Source organism: Dermacentor silvarum, chromosome 1 (genome assembly GCF_013339745.2).
Source record: "Dermacentor silvarum isolate Dsil-2018 chromosome 1, BIME_Dsil_1.4, whole genome shotgun sequence".
Classification (NCBI taxonomy): domain Eukaryota; kingdom Metazoa; phylum Arthropoda; class Arachnida; order Ixodida; family Ixodidae; genus Dermacentor; species Dermacentor silvarum.
The window spans coordinates 225,881,429-225,904,325 of record NC_051154.1 but is presented as its reverse complement, the minus strand read 5'-3'; the positions used below and the strand labels follow the sequence as shown (position 1 = coordinate 225,904,325).

Sequence of the window (22,897 nt, the reverse complement as noted above, 5' to 3'; positions counted from 1 at the left end):
TCGCCGGTGTCAATAGAGTGCTCAATGAGCATGGTACAACCAGGCAACTTTGTGAACAGCGCCTCGTACTCTCCCAGCAGGCCCCTGAACTAGTCCATCATTTCTGTCTGCTGTACTGAGCTATCGACTGTGTTGCATACTACAGTGTCTGGCTCTTGCTCGAACAGCCTTCCAAGGCAATTGGCATCCTCCCTTGGATCTGGGGCAACCTTTTTTTCAGGTTTGGCAAATGGGACAACAAGCTGTGGCTCCATACCTATAGTCCACCCTCCCAAAGCAATGCGCAAGGGCATGCCAGTGGCTGTCAAGTCCCTGCCAAGCACTATGTCCTGGCACAGGTCGGGCAGACAAAGAAATTTTTGGACCCGGGAGCCACCATCCCACTTTATTCTGCATTTGGTAGTTGCGGCGCTTTGGGATCAACTTGATGCCAGGCAAAGTGTTCGAGTTTCAAGTTTCTTCTTTGCTCCCGAAGAGCACGCTGCACTGGTGGTCAGTAGACCAAGGAGACTCACACTGAACCCAGTGTCGAGCAGGACACAGAATGTCTTACTGCCTATTTGAACGTCGAGGAACAGCTCCTTCCTTCCGGCTGCAGATGTAATTTGCATAGCGGCGTTGTAGGCACCCGTCGGACCCAGTACTTACTGGCGCCCGTTTCCCGAGCACTGTGCCTGGAAGTGTCCTGGCCGGCCGCACTGGAAGCAAACGGTGCGGTCCTGGTGCTGTCCACTCGCACAGTTGCATGCAATGTGGCCGACACCACCACATCGTCAGCAAACAATTTGGTTTGGTGCTTGCTGGGGTCGGTACGTTGGCACGCCGACAGGTTGAGCTTGAACTACAAGCCACTGGTCCCAATGGTACGAAGGCTGCACTGCAGCGGGGTGAAGGGGCCACGTGCATCCAGGCGTCCAACTGGTCGCGGAATTTGGCACGTTAGGCACAGAGATGACAGCTGCCGTGTACTGAGGCACTGCCATTGAGTCAGGAATGATGTGCGCCGAATATGCCAAGTCGCGCGAGACTTGGTTTGTTTTGGGTGGAGGAGGCCGATATTGCAGCCAGCCGCGCTCACTCCATGAGGCCATTGGCGGCAGCTGCCAATGCCTTCAAGCTTGGGTAGGTAGACTCCGCCGCCAAGTCCTGCAGCTGGGGGTGCATTTAGTGCAGGACTCGGTTCACCTTCACCAACTTGGGCACTTCCTCGCCGATACTATCGTAGTAGGCTGCCACCACATATATGAACCCTTTAAGTTCTCCTCGGGGTGCTGCGTGCGTAGGTCCAGCTTCTCTTTAAGCCGCAGCTTCTCGTCAACGGAAGCAAACGCCCTTCTTGAAGGCGTCGACAAATGCATCCCAGGAGTCGAAAGGCCCGGCGAAGCGGTACCACAGTTTGGCGCTACCATCCAGGGCGGTCGCAATGACGCGTCTGACACAATCTTCACTAGGAATGTCTGCCGCCACACAAAAGTTTTCCACCTTATGAAGGAACTCCTGCGGTGATTGCACGTCGTGGAATCCCTCGAATCGCGGCACCGCAGCTGGCGTCGTCACTGTCGTTGAACGTGTTCCACCGACACCAGCGTGAACAAAGGAAGCGGCCATGTTTGCTTCGGCGCTCGGAGCGGATGAGGTCGAGGAAGTTGAGATCGGTGCAGCCATTAATACTTGCCGCACTTGCGCTGCCATCCTGTTCCATTGGTGACCCGTCGGTTTGTTGCAGAAGCATCTGCACTAGATTCTCCAGAATTCCTGCTGAGTCTATCCCGGACGGGCCCCCTTTTGTTAGGTTTATTAGGCTTCACTCTCACTTCCCGCGCCAACACGCTCACACACCTGCACACACACTGGAGGGATGTCACCACAGCCCGCGTCTTCCACCACTACGCCCAGAGGGCGCCACATAATCTCGCCCCCTGCGGATGGATGTCTGTGGCTGCCACCACACCCAAGGGGCACCACATACTCTCCTCCCTAAGGATGGGTGTCCTCACAGTTGTCACGCAATCATGCGGCAATGGGTAGGCCGCTGCACGGACTTTTGGGCAACAAGCGAAGTTTATTTCTGCTAGCAGCAGAAAATATCATGTGCTGCATCCATGCGACGTCTTGGAATGCTGGTGGCTGTGTTTTCTCTCAGTTTCTGGCTGTGCTATTGCATTTTATGCAACAGAATATTGGTCTATTATATAAGAAAGTATGCCGTATACAGAACCGTTGTAAGAATGTGGACTTTAACTTTTTTTTTTTCAATTCAGCCAGCAGACCCTCCCATATTGTGCTGGCATGGGTGGAAGGAATAGCTCAAGGTTCAACTTACCATCTACGACGCAGCGCAGAGCAATTTCCCAGAGCACCAGGCCAAAGGAATACATGTCTGCCATGCGGTACGAATCAAACCGATTAGGCACAAGAGTCTCATCAAGCACCTCCGGGGCCATGTAGCGCTTTGTGCCTACACGGGGGTTCACAGCGATGTCCAACTCGTTGGCCTCGCTGCACAGAAAACAGCCAGTGATACACCTTCTGCCACTCAATCAATCTAATCACATCAATCTAATCACATCATCTAATCAAACTAATCACATCAAGTTATCTTCACCAGATGACATTCAGGGCATTTTTTTCAATTAGCTATATGGACTGATTTTAATATCTTCTGCAGCTTTTTCTATATCAAAACCGCATGTAAAGATGAAAGTTTGCGTGCAAAGAGTACTACTATTATGTGCATAAATGACAACTATTATTGTTTTACAGAATACCTAGTAAACATACTATGTGATAGTATTTTTTAAAGAAACAGCACAATACTGTCACATTAGCTGGACTACTTGACTTCTTCCCTACCGTGTGGAAAATGGATGTTCCTTGTGGGTTACACAAAATTTTTTTTTTCTGAAGAAACTATTGCACTTTGTTCTTTGCGCTGTTACTCGTATTTTCAGACATGTACGAACCAGCCCAAGTTAGCACCTTATTACACTAAAATATTTAAGCAATACATGTAAGCAAAGCAGAATGAATCCACGTTTCGACATACAATCTTTATCAACGAGATTTATGTAAAAAAATGCAAATTGCCAAAAACAAGATTGTTGAATAAAATTTAACAAAATTTGTAAAAGTATCTAAAAAGAAAAAAAGTGGTAAAACATTTTTGAAGTTACACAAAATGTTTCAAAGCAATTCACAGCGCAAACTAGACGAGGACAAAGAACACAACAACAGGACAGGCACCTTGTTTAGTTTGTGCCATGAATTTCTTTGAATTATGACCCACCAACTAGCTCAAACTAAAATTCTGCTCGAACAAAATCTTTAGGTATCTTCTTTCTGGGGTTTTTACGTGCCAAAACCAGTTCTGATTATGAGGCACGCCGTAGTGGAGGGCTCCGGATTAATTACGACCACCTGGGGTTCTTTAACGTACACTACAACGCAAGCACACGGGCGTTTTTGCACTTCGCCTCCATCGAAATGCAGCCGCCGTGGCCGGGATTTGATGTTTAGCCATCTAATGGCCACTATTTGTGACTAAATCAAAATTTTTTTCCTTAAAAAACTACTTGTGCTACAAAAATTTAACTGGAAGCCATTCGGCATGCCATGCAGCAAAGCAGCTTCTCAATGTGAAACATAGGGGAACATTGCAAGTATTGCAGTAATATAATGCTTTCTGCTGCATTTTTCTGTCAGAACATTTCTTGCAGTTTCAGTACGTCTACATGTAAGCTGGCTAGTGCTAAATGGCTTCAGTAGGTGGAGGAGCATGCTCTAGCATTGCATGCTCAAGTTCCGGATTGCTTTCAGTCTTTGTCACTCTCAGAATCTAAGTCAGATGAAAAGGCAGCATCCTCCGAGTCGCTACTGCTCGAGCCGTCGATAAAATTACCCACAGACACATAGCAATCGCGAGATCTGCTATGTTTTGGAGCATGCACACCGCTTCCAGAGGAGGCCGTTTCCCTTTTCAACTCCAGACAGGCATGCATGCGTCTTTGCAGCCCGTTCAAAAATTGGCGCACAGCGGGAACAAAACAAACTCTATAAGAAATGAAAGTTAAATTCTCCTATTATACTAGGGGCTACCCAAAACTTCCGGGAATGTGAAAAGCATGGGCAAACTGAGTGTGGTACACATTTGCACCGCTAGATGCTGTTAGCAGTATGCCTGTTTGAATGAACGTTGAAGAAGTACTGTTTTGCGAAGTGTTGTTTTGCAACGCAATGTTTCACTGATTTGGCGCATTTCTTAGCAACCAAAATAGCAAACTTCAAGAAGCAAATAATTTGCATCAAGTTTTGTTTTAAACTTGGCAAAACTGTGGCAGAAACTCATCGTATGCTAGAGGACGCTTTTGGGGTCAACACCATAGGTCGTTCTTATGGCATAAATGCTTCAAAGAGGGTCGAATGTGCGTTTACGACGAGGAACGTTCTGGACGCCCGTCAACGAGCGCAACCCCAGAAACGATAGCGGAAGTTCATAAGGCTATCCTTGGAAATCACAGGCTAACTATAAAGGATGTCTGCTACATTGTAGGAGAGTTGTACGGCACAGTTCAGCAAATCTTGTCGGATTTTTTTTAACATGATGCGCATTTCTGCAAAATTTGTGCCAAGACTGCTCAGTGACGAACAGAAGCTGCACCGTGTTTCTGTCTGTACAGAACTGAAGTAACAAGTCAGAGACAATTCCACATTCCTTTCCAGTGTAATAACCGGGGATGAGAAATGGGTTTATGGCTACTATCCTCAAACCAAACAGCAGTCGTCGCAATGGAAGTCGCCAAATTCTGAGCAGCCGCAAAAGGAATGTCAAGTTTGTGGGAATATGAAATCCATGCTCACTGTTTTTTTTACCTACATGGAATTGCCCACACGGAATTCTTACCTCCTTGACAAACCGTAAATAGCGACCTTGACTGTGGCGTTTTGAGGTGCTTAAGAGAGATCATTCATCGCAAGCGTTTGGAGGAGTGGAAGAACAACTGGCTTCTTCATCATGACAACGCGCCCGCTCACACATCACTCCGTTAAACAGTTCCTGATTTCCAAACAAATCACAGTACTTCCGCACCCACGCTATTCACCTGACCTCGCGCAACCCTTGACTTTTTCTTGTTCCCAAATTGAAGTTGAAGCTGAAAGGACGTCGGTTTCACACTGTTGAAGAGATCCAGTCTGAATCACAGGCGGTCCTCAACACACTGTCGCCTGGAGAGCTCCACGAACGCATGAAATCGCGGCAGAAACGCGGGGATGGGTGTATACATGGTCAAGGGGACTACTTTGAAAGTGACAGTGCTGATTAGGCGTTATGGTCAATGCTTTCTTTTTTACGACTGAATTCCTGGAACTTTTGGGTAGCACCTCATATGTCAGATGGCGCAGTGTGTCCTGGAGCGGCGCGAAAGGTCTCAAAAACAGCGTTTAAAACCACAGTTAGCGGACAAATGATGGGAACATTAGGGAAATGGACGTGTTAGGAAAAGAGTTAAAAAGTGAAGGACATTAAATTTAAAATGTTCTGTAATTTTTACGTGCCGAAACCACGATTTGATTATGAGGCACGCCGTAGTGAGACTCCAGATTAATTTTGACTACCTGGGGTCCTTTAACATGCCCCCAATGAATGGTACACAGGTGCTTTTGCATTTCACCCCCATCGAAATGTGGCCGCCACGGCCGGGATTCGATCCCACGCCCTCGGGGTATAGCACAACACCACAGCCACTACGCCACCATGGCAGGTAGTGATGGACATAACTTTGTATGACCAATCACAGCGTGATGTTAACTAATTAAACTTTCACCAATTTGTAATTATTCACTTCAGGGCACATGTTGCAATTGCAGGATTGAAGCTGAGCAGCAACCAAGTCACATTCATTTAGCAGAAATCTTGTGCATAGCACTGGTGCTCAAGTCAACACTCATCAAGCACTTCCATTTTTCCATAATGCTGTCTGTCCTGTCTGTCACAGACAAAAGACTGAGATTCTAAGCTTTATAAATAAGAATCATCTGTAAGGACAAAGGACCACCTGCTACTCAATAAGGACTCAGTTATTCAATAATAAGAATGACTGCTCTTTGAAACAGAAGCTAAAACTACATTTCAGCAAAACCATAACCATACAATGTAGGTGGGGGGCGGCATGAGGGCAAGACGGAAGGGAGGACCTACCTTTAAAGCAAACAAGAAACATAGCCCTTTCTAGCTAAAGTTGTACAGCAAAGCTGAGATACCATCAGCACTAGGGTGGCTACCTTCGCTCTGTGAATGCCTTCGAAATGCCAGCTCATTATGTCTTGTTGGTGCAAATGAAGAAAAGGCTTCGAGTGGCATGCAGGGCACTCTCTGCGTTGTTGGTGGGGGTGGCGGGGCACACGGGATCAAATCACTGCATATATCCTTCAATACCGAATGTTTGCCAATATCCTCTTTGCACTAAGCTGGGCCCACTGCCCGCAGGCTTCGAATATTCTGGTAAGTTACAACGCATGCATTCAAACTGAGACCACCCAAGATAATTCTAATAAAGTAATAATTCAAACAGCGATTTTGTTGCAACAAATGTTTATGTACGGCCACACTAGTAGAAAAACGAGTGCATCACCACTGGCAAAACGCATGCCACAAAAGCAGGCGAGCAGCAACATTTTCCCGCCACTGATAGAAGGTCTTGAAGGTATACCGTATTTACTCGCATAATGATCGCACTCGCGTAATGATCGCACCCCTAAATTTTGTCGTAAAAATTCCATTTTTTTTTTCCCCCGCGTAATGATCGCACCCCGAACTTGCCGCAGCGATATGTCGTGTGCCAAGTCTAGCTGATGATCATCATGTTTACCATCTGTCGAACGTTACGTAAATAACTCTTCAAGACTCACCAAGTGAACTGCACACACCAAACAGATTCCTAATTTTTGCCAACCCTTGGCGGAAACGTGCCGTATTAGCATAGCAGTAAACACAAATGCCGTAGTTTTCCCGACATGCCTGCCATGTGTTTCTACATCTGTGGCAGCTGAACGCGCCCATCTCTGTTTCTGTCCTCTAAAAGCGGACATGGCTATGCTGTTGCCGCAAATTTACCGATTTAAACGAAATAATTCATTATTTCGACGGAAGAAACTGTTTTCACGCGCGTGACGCACTCACGACCTCCATGACTCACGAGGAAAAACGCGATCGCTTAGCTCCGTCAGCCGCCATGTTTGTTTTGATCACGTGGTTTTGATATCCCGCAGTGTTACAGCGGCAGCCGCCTGTTGGTTGACTTGTTGTCATCCCGCAGCAACAAGCTGCCGACGTGTTCCCATAATTCCTGAAAAAGCCGCGTCTTTTCACCATTCCGTAACGTGGTGACGTGCTTTGGTGTTGCTTGTTGGAGTGCCGGTTCACGATGGGGCGATACGCGAGTTTCACTGCCGCGTTTAAGCTGAAGGCGGTTGATTACGCGCTCGAGCACGGCAACCGCGCTGCCGGCAGGCATTTCGGCGTCGACGAAATCAAAATTAGGTACTGGAAAAATCAGCGTGAGAAGCTCATGGCTACCAACAGCACGCGGATTGTCGAAGCGTGGAGTAGCATCTCCGACGAGGTGGTCGCCAACAGCTTCAAGAAGACAGGCATATCAAACGCGCTCGACGGAACGGAAGATAACCTTCTGTGGGACTGCGATGACACTGCCGGTTCTGACAAGGAATCGAGCGGCGACGACACTGACGCCAGTGATGCTTCAGACTCTGAATGAAAGTTAGGGGGTCAGTGAATGAAAAAAATTAAAGGGCAATATGCAATGCATGTAGTTCCTGCGTAATGTGTGCGTTTATTACAAAGGTAAGCCTTACTCTACTTTTATTTTTGGTTATGTTCATGATAGCTATCGTAAGAATTCTGATACGCGACTTGTTTGCGTTTTCGGTGCTCAAAATATTATTTCGCGGAAAATTTACCCCGCGTAATGATCGCACCCCGAAATTTGCGTCAATTTTTTTTAAAAAAAGTGCGATTATTATGCGAGTAAATACGGTATTTTATGACACGCCACGCACCATCAATCATGAGGACCAATAAGAAATGAGTAGTTCATTCAGGCTAGAAGCACTAGGAACTACTTCCCTCTCTCAGTTCTACCAGGAATCATCATTGATCCCAGCCACAACGATTCCAGTGGAGAGCGAGGTTATCACACGACGGTCACAGTGGTAGACGATGCCGGCCAGTGTGGCCATGCCAACATTGCAGCATTTCAACACAAACAGCTGACCACGCGCATTTTAGCACTTGTATGGCCACACCTTTAAAGTATTTCTATAAACTTTGGCTCTGGCAGGAAAGAAAGTATAATTACACTGGTCCCCCCTTATACATATAAACAAAGAAACTAAATGCAAAAGACAAGTTTTACATACCTGCTGAATCTCACTGCCAAGCCAAAGTCTGCAATGGCACAAGTGCCATCTTTCTTGACCAAGATATTCTTGCTCTTGATGTCCCGGTGAGCAATTGCTGGCTTTCCTGCAAGGCATTAGATAATGCAAAATTTCGCTTTAGGGTTGAATAGATTTGACACATACATACTTCAATAATACAAAGCAAAAAATTTTCTTGTGCCTTTATAACATTTACAAAAAATATTAAGGGTGTGCAAATACGAAATATACCGTATTTATTCGAATCTAGGCCGATAGTTTTTTTCAAATAATCACGTACGAAACTCTAGGGTCGGCTTAGATTCGAGGATTTTAAAAAACGCGCCAGTTTTTAACTGAAACTGATAAATATGGTGCATAGTTAACGCCATCTAGAAAAGTCAGTATCGCAGCCGCTACTAGCCACGCCAGTAGCCAACTGAAGTACACGAGCGACGTCGCCATTTTGACCTGCGTCGTATCGGTAGTATCGGTATGGTGCAGCATCGGCGCGCGGTGTGGCGTTATCGTAATGGCACCAAATGGGCGATGCCACTATACTGCCGCTTTCTAAACGAATACTGTATTTACTCGAATCTAACGCGCACTTTCAACACGACCCTAAATCTGCGTCGGCATTTCAGAATGGCCACCTCGCACGCGCGTCGAGCCTAGCTACCGTAGCATGCGGAAGCTTCCTCCGTGTGCTGCAGTGCACGTGCTTAGGCAATAGTCTACCGTCCGTCTTCACGTTCTCAGCGTCTGCTCTATCTATCAGCATGAAGTACCGAGTTCATCATGATGCCGCATTTAAAAGGAAAGTGATCATCTGTGCGGAGACGGACGGAAATCGGGCCGCATCACGGGCGTTCGCAGAATCCGAAACTTGCGAGCGGGACTGGTGCAAACAGAAGGAGAGGATTTTCGCCAGCAAAGCAATGCGGAACGGTTTCAGTGGACCGAAGCAGGATGTAATCTGCGACAATCCACTCCGGCGATACGATCGCCTTGGCCCTATCTTGAAAGCAATCTGCGACGGGTAAGGTCAGCCGCGCGCCATGTTTTCGCCACGTTGACTCGAGAGGCATGCTAGCAAGAAGGCGCGCTTCGTCTCCAGCATTTTGACAGTTCGTTTCCGCGGTCAACGAGCGAGATGTGTTCATGTTTGCTTGAGCGCGCGTGACACCGTGCTTGTTAATAGCGGTCCACTAATTTGCTACCGCATTCGATGCATCGCCTTTCGGGCGAAACTGCGACTTTTTTTTTATTCATCGCAACATCAGTGCATCGGGAGGAAATCTATTTTTCCAAATGACAGAAAGTTGTATTTCAGTTTGAAAGCATGAGGTGCGCGGTACTGGTAAAGGACTTTTTCCTCACGGAAAACGGGTGCGCGTTACAATCGAGGAAGCGTGAGAATCGAGTAAATACAGTAGTTGTGCTAGCCGTAGAGGCATCGTCAAACGTTCAAGCCGGGCGGAACTTCGGCATCGGTCTGTCATTGGAGGGGGCCACGGGAGATGGTTTTTGTGTGCGCCGCAACGTGCGCTCCTTCCAAAAATGCAGCATCTCTAATGCGCTGGATGGTACTGAATATAGCGCACTGTTTGAAGATGTCAGCAGTAAGGAAGATAGCGACGAGGCTAGCAGCGATGGTGACATAGAATGTTCAAATTTAATAAATGCTGTTTCATTTTGCGAATGCTGTCCTCGCTTTTTCGTTCGGCCTACATTCGAGGTAAGTTTTTTTTTTCCTGACTTCGAACTTTTGGGGGGTCGGCTTAGAATCGGAGTCGGCCTAGATTCGAGTAAATACGGTAGTAGTCCTCGAATTGAATATCAAACCGAATGAAGTAAAATAAAGTAAACCTTAAGATGCATGCACTGTCGCATGAGACCTTTGAGGCAAGGTTTAGATGCTGTGGTCACTGGTGGTGCTGTGTCACATTTCTCCACCACCTGAGCTGACAGTGGTAGGCCCCGCTACACTCGAGAGTGTGTGCATGCAAATAAGTGCTGGTTTGTCTGCCCTGCCATACATTTGAATGTGCACTGCCACCGGATGGTGGGTGCTCGTCATCACATAAACTTTGTGTCCACAGACATAGCTGTCGTGCAGATTCACCTTTGGTGTTCCAATTTTATAACACAGACCCAGGTATTGCATTTTGGAGCACAGAAGAACTTATACAGTAGCCGACCGACAATTTGGACGATAATTCAGACATGCTTGATTATTCATACAGCACCGCGGCACTGCCACTGGCCCCACGGACTTAATGTATAAGTACGACTGAAATTTCAAACACCTTACAGCGCGCCGTCTGATAATTCGGACTCCCGAGTGCACGACCGTGTGCTAGTAATTTGGCCACCAATTCGAGCAGAAATGCCAATATTTTGGTTTTGATACGTTGCCAGCATGGTTGTCGGCCATGCTGCCGACGCCTTCTAGAGAGCGAAACTAGCGAAGCTAGTCTAAATATTTAGTAGTTATCGACCACACTCAAACCGCAGGACAAGTCAAGCCACTAAGACGTAACGGCTGCATTTGTTATTCGTGCGATTTTTCATGCGAGTTTCATTCAGTGCAATTTTGTAGCAATACTTTATTACGCTCCATTTTATGCTATTACCATCCATCGTTCACGGCTGGCTGAGATCCCACTGATAACACAGGTGAAGCGTCGCTCTGACCACTGACAAAGCGCAAAAAAAGCGTGAGAATAAATAGCATAAGAAATGGCATTGCTACAAAATTGCAGCCACAGACTGTCTAGGCCAAAGGCAAGCGGACAAGTGCACAGCAACGAGTTGACAAACTTGGGCTGCATTCTCGGACGATCACTTTCGCGATATTTCACGTGATTAGGGCCGGTATTTTGTAGTGATGCGTTATGCTTTATTCTATACTAGTCTTATCATCCACCGCTCACGGTCGGCTGATTCCGTTGATAACGTGAGTGGATCATCGCTCTGACCACTGACCAAGCGCGAAAAGGCATTAGCATCGGAAAGGCATCGCTACAAAATACTGGCCTAGCACCAGACATGTTGATGCAGCATTTCCGGCACTGTGATAAGACAGCACACTTGGCGCTGTGCCAAGAATGCCATCGCTCGTAGACGCTGATGCGTTTTGTGCTATAGTTATGCGAAATGGAAGGTATCCCCGGAAGTAACGACTCAAGAATAAGGTACACCATTTTTGGCCACTTGTGGTATAAAGTCATTTATTTTCTGGCAAATCTGAGTATTTTGGACTCCGGATTATTCAGACTTTTTGATGGTCCCTGTTGAGTTTGAATTATCGGTCCACGACTGTACTTTATGTCCATATAGCCTCCTTTCACCGTTTTCACCTGCTTTGGCAGACCTGTCCTAATGTGCTCTGTCAGGGCCATGCATCATGGAAAGGCTGCACCCAGTCGGGCATTGACCACAGGTATTTTGCTAAATTTTTGAGAAATTAACAGTTCATATTAAAATTAACGAACTGACCTAGTCCATGTCACTGTTCTAGTCATTATCATATATTTCAAGCGCGGCAGATTGAGCTAGTTGGCATTCATTATTTTTGTTGCAAGGGCATAAAGTGTGAAGCGATAAACGAGATGACAGTAAATGAAACCACAATTGTGCTTGACTGTTGCTGCCTTGTTCACTTCCCCCTACACAGCCCGCAACACAAATAACATTTATTTGAGTATTTGTGCACCCGTAAAATAAATGCTTCATGACCAGCACTGTGCTAGTCCGTAATGCAATGCTCAGATCCTGCCTGGTTTGCCTTTTCCTTTCAGGCATAGCATGCATATGAACTCCGTCAGAAGTTCATTGCTCCTCATGGTACAATTCCACTGCCCTGTAATGCTTCACTATTCATCAAGCTGAGTCTGAACACAACAATAAAGACAAGGCTTTATTGCTGGTTTTTGAGGTGCGACACAGTGGCCCGTGCTATATCCTACCTTGTTTGCCAATGATCTCGATGTGTAGGTGGGCCAGGCCACAAGCAGCTGAGTGAGCCAGCCGCACAGCATCCTCAGGATCTAAGGCATGTGTGGACAAGTAATCATGCAGAGAGCCACGCTCATGGTAGTTCGTGATGAGCAGCATTTGTGTCCACGAGCCTGTGCCTCTGATGTCAGATGCAATGAAGCCTGCAAACAATAACACATCCTTCAGAGCCCAGAATCATAACTTCATGCTAGTGCAACTATTTTAGCACCACAGTACATACCTTGGCAGCGTTAAAGATGAATCACTTACAATGTGTCAGACAAGCAAAGAGTGTTTTTCAAGTTGCCAAAGCAAAGGAAGGTTATAGTCTGATTCCACCCTTTCGTGGTCATAGCCACATGTACCAGTCAAAGCAACTGTGAATGGCTATGTATTTTGTTCAGTATGGACAACCTATCAATGTTGAGATTTCCAGCCATCATCGAAGTCTATATAGCTCAGACCACTTATAACGTAACTGCTTGTAGTACAGGACTGGATATAATGCGGTCTCTCCTGATGCCCGTTTATCTTCCCGTAGAACTCAATGTATAAGCATACCGCTTATAGTGCTCCCACGCAAAATGAAATACCGGTTATAATGCAATTGCCAGAAAATAATGCCGACCAATGAGGCAGCAAGTGAGCTAGTTCAGCAGGTGAGCAGAGGTTGCCTCGGCAACGGAGAAGCCTTCTGCTCCGGCCACTTGTCAGCAGTGCGCAGTCCGCACCAAACACGTGCACTTTGTCACTCTTCGGCTCCTCATATTGTGTGCAGAAAGTAAATAGTCACCGACTTTTATTTCCAGAAACGGACGAGGCTGCAAAAATGTCTGAATTATCAGGCGGGCCAGAAAAGTAATTCGACGGTAAATCAATTTGTTGTATTTTACGCATCCAACACCACGAAAAAATCTGTTGAGGCAGCAAGTGCGTTTCACGATCACCTGTCGTGACGTGCGTCATCGCAATGTACGTCGTCGCGAAGCGCAGGTATCGTGTGTGCGACCTTGAATCCGCAACGCTGTCAGCTTAAACAGTGTTCCACAAATTCACCAGTTTGGAATGTTGTCCACACGCAAGCTTGCACTATTTCCACCAATACATGTACATACATACGTTTGCTATACGCATTTGCAGTAGTTGTTGGCTGATCGGCCGCGAGCATGGCTTAACGCGTGCTGCCGTCAGTGCAGCCTGTGCACGTCATCTCATGCCAAATTTCCATGTATTCATCCACAGGTAGGAACATATATCAAGGGCAAGCTTACCGCGACGGCATGCCGCCAGACACCCCCCCCAGCTAGGCCTAACCAGCTAAGTCGTCGGGAGTCCGTGGACAAAGCTGCAGTTTGGTGCAGAGTCAACGAAATGCTTTAAAGTGGCTGTACGGCACTTGGAAAGTGGAGGAACCACCTCGCCAATGAAAGGGCGTGCACCTCCCGTTCATATGCTTCAATTCCCGGACACATGCGGCTGCTCAGTCTACATGTTTTGCATGTGCACAGCCTCTGAAAATGTTGTTTGGTTAAGTTTTGTACCAGTCCCAGTACTGAAACACATGGCTCTGGCAACTTACGTTAGAGCGGTCCATGCTGTACAGTGATTTCCAGTGACAAGGAGTCATGCGTGTCGAATATACAGCATCCTTTGGCAAACATTTTACTGTGGGAAGATACACTAGGCACACTATACGAAGGTGTCCGTGAATAATAAATTTCAGCTTGAATAAAATTCAGAAGGTTCCAATAACTGCTAAAAAAATTGTACATAGGACTACACTTATTTCAGAATTCAGAGTATGGTATTTTACACATGTGGTGCAGTTCCAGTCTGATTCCAATAACTGTGCACAAAATTTTTACGTTTCACTGCACCTCATTTTTATGCATGATGCCCCAATCCTGAAAATGCATTTGCCAAAATATGTATTATGGATGCAGCTCACCTTTTATATTAATACAAGCAATTATAAACAAAATTAGTTCTGGAAAAAAGGTATTTCCCTCAAAAGTCAAAATAAATGTGTTTTAAATGACAATCACATTAACATTACTAGCAAAAAAACATGCATGAGCACTAAAACTAAGTGGGGGTGCTGAAATGAGCTGATGAGTGCCGCTAATTAGAAGTAACAGGGGTGGAACTGATACACTTGGAGCACTCCTGGGAGCAGGTAAATTGCAGTTTTGGAGCAGGCTGGGAGCAACTAAAACACCGTTTCAGAAGAGATAGAAGGGGCATATCAGACTTTATTTTGCATTAGAGGAGCATGTATCATATCTTAAAATGTTGAACCTGATAACAATGTTACAAAAAGAGGCTCGATCGCCTTGGACCATTTTATTACGTAAGGAACACTGGTGTGCTAGGCACTGGACCAATTTTAATGAAATTTGTTGCATTTGTGAAAGAAAGTTAATTCTCGTGACTGTTGGAAGCGGAATCTTGATTTTGAGCCAATTGATAAGTTCGAAAAAAAAAGTAGACACACAATGTTTACAAATTTGAAGCTCTGCACCAAAAACAGATATCACAGTTTTGTAAACAGCATCCGTTAGAGCATCCAAAGCAGACAAATTTTATACATCAATTTATACCTTAAGTGAATTTGTTACATTCTTTACCAGGGCTTCACAAAAGTCACTCGCATACTAACGGTATATTGCAGAGCAGTGTATTATACATTTTTGTCCACATTAGGTGTACAATTAGATGCAATTTACAGAATTGTATTATCGTTTTTCATTACCAAGTTACAAAGTTGTAAATTTCATAGTTTCGTTTTCAGAAAAGTTGCTATGTTCGACAATCTTTATGAAAAAAATCTATGCCTAAATCAAAAATACGCTTCTGCCAGTCTCTAGATTTTAACTTTATCTTTTAAATGCAGCAAATCTCATCAAATTTGGGGCAGTGGTTGCCGAGAAAAACTATTTCTCACGCATTTAGATAGCAGTCCCAGAGCTAAAGCTTCCTCTTAAACCATAGAATGCCGTAACTCTTACACGCGTACTCTACAAGCAGAGCCACTACACCTGATCATCCTACTACTCGATCGAAACAAAGGCAACTAAACTCACCTAAACATGCGAGCGCGGAGAAAAGGCCCCCCTACCAGCGTACCGTTCACTTCCGACCGCTTCCGGCGCTGGCGACACGCTGGCTGGTGTGCATTACACTTTTGCGACTGCATGCTTAGTTGCAATTATAAAAAATAGCAGGAGAATATTATTTACGTTTGGCCATTTTTCAGTCCTTGAACTTCCTGACTACCGGCGCACAATGACAGTCGTCGCTAACTTCACCAACCACCGCGTATGAAGAAGAAATAGAAAAAAGAAAAAAAAAAACGCTGTCTACAGCCACATTGTAGCAAGACTAAATTGAGCTAGCCAGGCAGAAGCCGCGCTTGCCTGTAACTGAAACCGAAACTACGCCAAGTGCCCTTATTAACGGCGGAGCTGTTAGTTGACCCTTCGTCGTCCGTGTAGTCCATCACGTGATAGTAGAGGATGAGAGCCACACGGAGGGAAGGCGCGCCCCCCCTCAGCACCCTCTCCACAAAGTTTGCCAGTCCAGCGGGAGCGTGTGGCCGCAGTAAAGCGCGGGCCCTTCACCTCCCTACCCTCCCTCCGTAGCGTTGTCCGCGACTGGAAGACTGCGCACTTCCTTCCCGCTCCCCGCCCTTGCATGCACGAGCCGCAATTGCCGGCTCCCCATCGCACGCTTTCACTCGCACATACCGTATGGCGTGCGGCGATTTTATTGCCTGTGGACTTCATACACAACCTCGCGGCAAAACGCCAAGAAACAGTTTATCATAACGAAGACAACCACAGCTCCGCTGTTTAGACAGATTTCACTTCGTGGAACTGGCTTCAGTTTTTTTTTAAGTAAAATTTCCTGCATGGCGCAGTGTGGCGCAGGGTTTTATTTTTGGCTCAATTGGCGGGCAATGGAGCAGGGTGGTGCAGGAAAACTCAAATGGAGCAGAATGGCGCAAATGGAGCAGAAATTCCACCCCTGGGTAAGCAAAACAAAAGGAACTGGGCCTTGAGAAAGAGTAGGACCCCTCTTTGATTATATTTGTGCAGATAAGTACAGCTTGCACTGGGGAGTGACACAATGAAAATAAGGAAGAAAACATTGTCTCCCAAACGACAAGACCTGTGCTTATATTAAGGGGGGACGCGGCTTTCGTATCGCGAAAAATGACCAAAAAATCAATTTGTTGAAAAGCACATATTCCGTTTCTATAACTCTTTTTTTATCTGATTTCGAAATATGAACACTGAAAACCGCGTAGAAGTGCTGAAAAAAATTTTTGTATCAGCCAACGTGCCGAAAAAATTCCGCGGAAATACGAAAAAACGGTGTTTTTCAAGCCACGATATCTCCGCAACGGCGCAACCGAGCACCGCCATTTTGCCCTTGTTGGAAAGCGCAATTCTCCGTCTTTAAATTTGCCGCTCTGGCCATTCAGAAGCAAGCGCACAAAAAGCAAATGATTCAAGGCCGTTCCGAGGCCTCCGATTGGCCACGGCCGTCACGTGGTCAATTGGAGCTTCGCCATTGGTCTCGTTGGCGGTGCGCGTATTCTGCTACCGCGCCGCCACGCCTGCAGCGCCTCTCGGCGCGCGATGTTTATCTGTATGTGCGGTGTTTCAGAAGCTTACATCTGATATTGCCCGTGACTCTCGCGTCTGACAATCTCCTCACCATCTTTGTGAACACGTACGGAGCGTAGTTTCAGCAGCGGACTTGATACGCGCCTCTTGGCATCTTGGCTCGCCAGATCGCCAGCACTTGCGGAATGTAGCTGATTTGTGTTGTGATATGCGCCTCTGGACATATCGGCTCGCTGTCAGTGCGTGCGGAGCCTAGTTTCGGAAGCTGGTTTGTGTTGTGATACGCTACTCTGGACATACGGCTCGACGCATTTATCAGTGCTTGCGGTGCGTAGTTTCGGAAGTTTACCAGTGACCATGGGTCGGCGACCGCTGAAGTACAAGACGGCTCATGTTTATGGCACTCGTAAGCGAAAATCTCCGACGGTGAAAAAAACTGCTTCAAGGTCGCCTGGCAGTACTGTGCAGCACAGCACAGAAGTCACAGACGCTTAGCCGAGGACTCCACACGCGGGCAGGATGCGTATGCGTGCCGATAATGCCATGCAGGAGCTACCACCGAGCACTTCACATGCGGGCGGAATGCCTACTTGTGTCGACGATGTTGAGGAGTCGCTCTTTGGCACTTCATACGCGGGCGAAACATCTCGTGCGAGCAGCAGTGGCACCGTTGAGCAGTGTCGTGCCGCGTTCCCCATCGTTGGATGCATCCAGCGATCGCGCCTCGGATGTTTCCGGTTCTCGTTTCGGCACTTCGCTCGATGTTGCTACGTTGCCCACAAGTACGGGCGACACCGTTCAGGCACGCCTGGAGCCGCATTTCGCATCGGTCGAAGCATCCCGAGAGGTCGCCGTGAAAGTGCAAGCAAAACAAAGTTCGGTGTCTGCGACCGCGCGGAAAATGGGACTAACGGGTGAAGGCGAGGTGCTTGCCAGTACGGAAGAAGCGGGGGAGTTTCTTATCGTTCAAATGACGGCCCTGAACTCGCTTCTCGGCAAATCCAAGTGCCAGCAGTGCTCCCAACCGGGACTTTCAGTTCAGCTGGGAACAAGACATGGATTAGCAGCGCAAATGATACTGACGAGCGCGTTTTGCGGCGGTGTCGCGAAGGAGTCGTCATCACCGCAAAAAGAAGGTCGCAAAATTTTCTATGTAAATGTGAGAGCTGTACAAGCTGTATTGGCAAAGGGGAAACAGTATAGACCGATTTCTAGTCAGTTATGGATGTCTCACATAGAGGGTTGCATCATAAAACATTTTAGAAACATCTGAAGGCTGAGTTTGAGTTTGAAAGCCTTTTTTCTCAAAACGACTTTTCTTGCTTCCTGCTTTGCTTGTTCCACTGATTTCTTCGTGACCACTAGGTATATTTCAGTTCCGTTTTTTTCTCTGTATTCCTGGATGTACTGTCCAGGGCATGACACTCTTGCTTTTGCAGTTTTACTTTACTACAATTAACGATTCGACTACTTGCACACAGCCTAAATGCATGTGGTACAGTCACCTCATAAAAAATGAGAACTAAAAAAAATTGCATTGCGAATAAAAAAATCTAAGAATGTCACGACCTCAACCATTCATCGTAGAATGCACAGTGCATTGAACAAGTTTTCTATCATATTTTATAATTGATTCAGGCTTGGAACAAGGCCAGAAGGAGAAAGATATTGTACATAAAAAGTTCTAAAGATATCTTTATGAAATTTATACAGCAGTATCACAATAACGTTGCTGATAAGTCTGCCAATTTTTATAAAAATCCACAAAGAAATAAGTAAGTTGGTATCGAACGCCACGTCCCCCCTTAAATGTGCGAACAGCACATGAGCACTAACCAAGAATATTGTCATGGCGCAGAAGCATGGTCTGGTAAATGTCAGTTTCTCGTAGCCAGCTCGCTTCGTCCGTTGTAAAGAACACCTTGACTGCAACATATTCGCCTCGCCAATGAGCTTTCCAGACTTCACCATAGCGTCCTTTTCCAATGATATCCACCATTTGTATTTGCCTTGCAATGGTCCGTTGAACCTGCATTGTCGAAAAGAAAGCTATGAAGTTCTTCTGCCCACAGCACATTTGTACTGCAGATCGCACATGTAAACTATGACAAGCACAATAACTGAACAAATCAATGTGGAACACAAAGATCTCAGCTTAACCCTTTAAGACGCTGTGTACACAATTGTATATGCCAAGGAAGAGCATCAACAGCATTAGCATTAATGAAAGTAATGGCACTTAAAATGTGTCACATACATCTTGAAACTGTTCCAATTGGAATAATGTTGCAAGTTTGAATAAAGGGTTCAAAATGTTTTAGTAAAACGAGTGGGAAGGTAGATTGTTGTGTGTACTTGCTCAGTGTGAGTACGTCGTTGTATGTAGTGGGTGTACTCCTTTCATTGTTTTTCAGTGTGTAGCATCAGGCATAATCTTCAATGGGTGCTTTTCAAGCCTGCTATACATAGAATAGTTGATGTTCTCATATGTAATGTTCCTGTAGTGAGTTTTCGCGTGGACTCCATGTTCTGTAAACTTGACAAAACGCACTAATGAATTGAAAATTCTTCATCTATTCTGCAGCTGTATGCTTTTTATGATTCTGAATATGCAAGAAATGCAGTAAAATTAAGCTTTCAGTCAACAGAATTTATTGGTGTTTGAAAGGGTTAAGTGAAGCTAGAAATGAACAGAAACATTCTTTCATTGGATAAAAGACTTTCCTAGACAGCAATGTATGCAATACAGTAAAACCTTGTTACTACAAACACTGCATTAATACTTTTCAAATTAACAAACTTTTCAGAAATCCCCTGCCAACTCTGAATATGCAAGAAATGGAGTGAAATTAAGCTTTCAGTCAACAAAATTTATTGGTGTTTGAAAGGGTTAAGTGAAGCTAGAAATGAACAGAAACATTCTTTCATTGGATAAAAGACTTTCCTAGACAGCAACGTATGCAATACAGTAAAACCTTGTTACTACGAACACTGCATTAACACTTTTCAAATTAACGAACTTTTCAGAAATCCCCCTGCTGACTGCTTATAGTTTCAATGTAAAAATATTTCAGTACTACGAACTTCATAATACCGAACTTTTCAGAATAACGATCATTATTCAGTTGCCGTGTCATGTTAACAAAGCCTCAGTACTCTGACTAATATTCCAAAATGTGGGGATTCTTAGATTTCCGTGTATCCTTCACAGCAGCTGAAACAGTAGGCTAGCAGACGACAAGGCGCAGAAAGCAGACGCCATGGCGCATGAGTTCGGAAAACTCGCGACGGCACACAATAAGAAAAAAAAACGCGGGAGATTTTTTTTTTTTTTTTTTTTTGTCTATTGCGGAGGCATGGCAGAGGTGACAACGCATCAGGTTTTGCAAGCCCATGCTCTGCCCAGACAAGTGTCGCCAAGCAATGAGGGTGCGTCTCTGCCTTCCTTCGCCCTTCTTTCTACGGCTATACTAGCTACGCGCGAGGAGAACTGTAACCTCCAGACTCGCAGGAATGCCACACGGTCGCACTTTGCGCTTTCTGGACGTTGTCGTTTACGCGCACTAGCGCTTTGGAATAGTTCAGGTGTCCCCCTCGAGTGAGACAGTTGCGGTGTCCACGGCAAGGGAATGTGAAAAACAAAAAAAGTCGCAGTTTTGCTCCAAAGGCGAAGCATCGATTGCGATAGCAAGCTGGTGGACAGCTATACGATGTAAAGATAGTAGCTTTATCGGCCATATAAACTTGTGAACCTAGGCGTACCAACTAAATTAAGCATGGTGTCACGCACGCACAAGCGAGCATGAATGCATCTCACTCGATGACCGCGGAAACTCACTGTCAAAACGCTGTACAGTGCGGTCCGCTTATAACGATATCGAGAATAACAAGAAATGCGATCGCTTTAACCGATCGTTATATCTGGACTGCCGGGAAAAAAAATGCCGAATATACCGTATTTTCCGGTCAATAACTCGCAGCTTTGTATAAGACGTGCCCCCCTCAAAACAGCAGTCTTTCCGGAAAAAAACGTATATGAGACGCACCTGTTTGTTCCGTAAGCGATTTAAAAAAATTAGTGACGTTTCACTCCGTGAACGCAGGTCACGCGCAAGCGTATTGGGTGAAATATTTCCACTCTAGGCGCATTTCTGCCGTTGTGGTTGCCGCGATGCTCCATATAAAGTCCAAGCGCAATAATATCATCCCCGCGCGCCGTATGCTGTATGTGCGACTGAAAGCGTCCGACGGAGAGCTGAATCGCACACAAGGGAGGAAAACGGGAAGGCAGTGCGGGAGGGAGGGGGAGGGGGCAGCTTGTACTCTGGTAGCAACTGCGTAGTTTGCGCAGTGGCGCGCGCTGTATGTTGACAGCGATCTGCAGATGCGACGAATTCGGGGTCGGCCGACTCGCGGTCGGCCTGCCGCCGCTTGTGTTGTTGCTCCGTCCTTCTCGCATGGCGCTCGGGAACTCGATCACAAGAACGTACCTGCCACCTCGAAGTGCGCACAGAACCCGTAGCAGTTAAGTCAACCAGTGCGCTTTGCATGTCCATAACATCGAATCTGATTTTGACAGCAGTTTTTCAAGAAAAAAAAAAAACGTAACATAAGTCGCACCACTGTTCTATAAGATTTTGCAGTCCCGAAACCGAAATTGCCGCTTGCGATTAAAGGTCGACGTTGTGGAAAGTAGGCCGTGAAAAATAAGTCATTTATACCTCTAAATAGCGTCTCAAAGGCGCGCTAAAATAGAAATCTGCACTTGTGTTCGCGGAAGTTTCGGATTCACAACCAACGTGTGCATTGCGTCCATCAGCTGCACGCGCGAACACTGGCGGCTATAATTTAGCATGCATGAAGTCAATTAGCGACTCGATCGACGACATTGCACTTTGGTTGAACATGGGGGTCGGTGTAAAGAAAGGCCATTGTAACTCTCGTCGTCACTGCTGCTGCCGTCGCCTCCGTCATACAACGCCGCCATCTGTCGCGACAACGATCGTCTAATCGGAGCCTTCATGATCGTGGCGCTCCTGGTTTTCATAACCGTCGATATCATTGACTGCGCGAGCTTGTGCTTCTTCGAGTCTTGCAAAATTTGCAGTTTCGTCTCAAGTGGCGCACCTCCTGCTGATTCCGCGCTCGCCGAGAGAGCGGGAGGGAGCACAGGCGCCCCTCATTTATCGCTTTGGTCTGCCCCCCACCCCTCCATCTCTATGGCCACTCGCACGACCGCTGGTGACACGTTGGTATGGTGGCTAGCCACCATAACGTGGGCGCGAAGCAGCTGGTGCCATCTTATGCACGCCGCGCCAACTTGCGACCGTGGCTTTCGCAATCGGCGCGCGGGCGGGATGCGCGGTAATGGCGGCAGATACGAACTCGCGTAGGCAAACTTTTCGCCCTGTCTCGGTTAGGGGCACTTAGGAACGATAATTTCTGCATGAGAAATTTCTGCATTATTTCTGCATTAACTTCTGCACGATAATTTCTGCATTATTCTGCATGAAAAACGCCGCCCAGAAGAAAAATTTCAATCGTTATATCCGATATGCGGTGAATAACACATCATTATATATGGGTTTTTTCTCATAGCCCTAATGCATAAGTTGACACTCTTATGTCGACTCATCATTATAACCAATATATCATTATATGTGGTATCATTATATGTGGACTGCACTGTAGTGAGTAAACGCCACAGCAGTACCGCCGCTCGCATCAATGCGAACTAAGCCGCGAAAACACAGCGCAGGAGGAAGGACTCTGCCTCCGCCGCAGATGGCTTTCAAGATACAGTCGAATCTCCCTACAACGAACGCCGCTAC

At 46.3% G+C, this 22,897-nt stretch overlaps 1 protein-coding gene across 1 annotated transcript in view; it reads right to left on the bottom strand.

The window, feature by feature from the left end:
* The window catches only part of LOC119436852 (bone morphogenetic protein receptor type-1B), a 57,041-nt gene that overhangs the window by 18,729 nt on the left and 15,415 nt on the right, over positions 1-22,897 (bottom strand). The window contains exons 6-9 of the mRNA XM_037703855.2: positions 18,903-19,095; positions 12,405-12,596; positions 8,434-8,539; positions 2,324-2,499 (exon numbers count right to left, since the gene is read on the bottom strand). Of these exons, the coding sequence (XP_037559783.1) occupies positions 2,324-2,499; positions 8,434-8,539; positions 12,405-12,596; positions 18,903-19,095 (667 nt within the window). The remainder of the gene's footprint in view (positions 1-2,323; positions 2,500-8,433; positions 8,540-12,404; positions 12,597-18,902; positions 19,096-22,897) is intronic.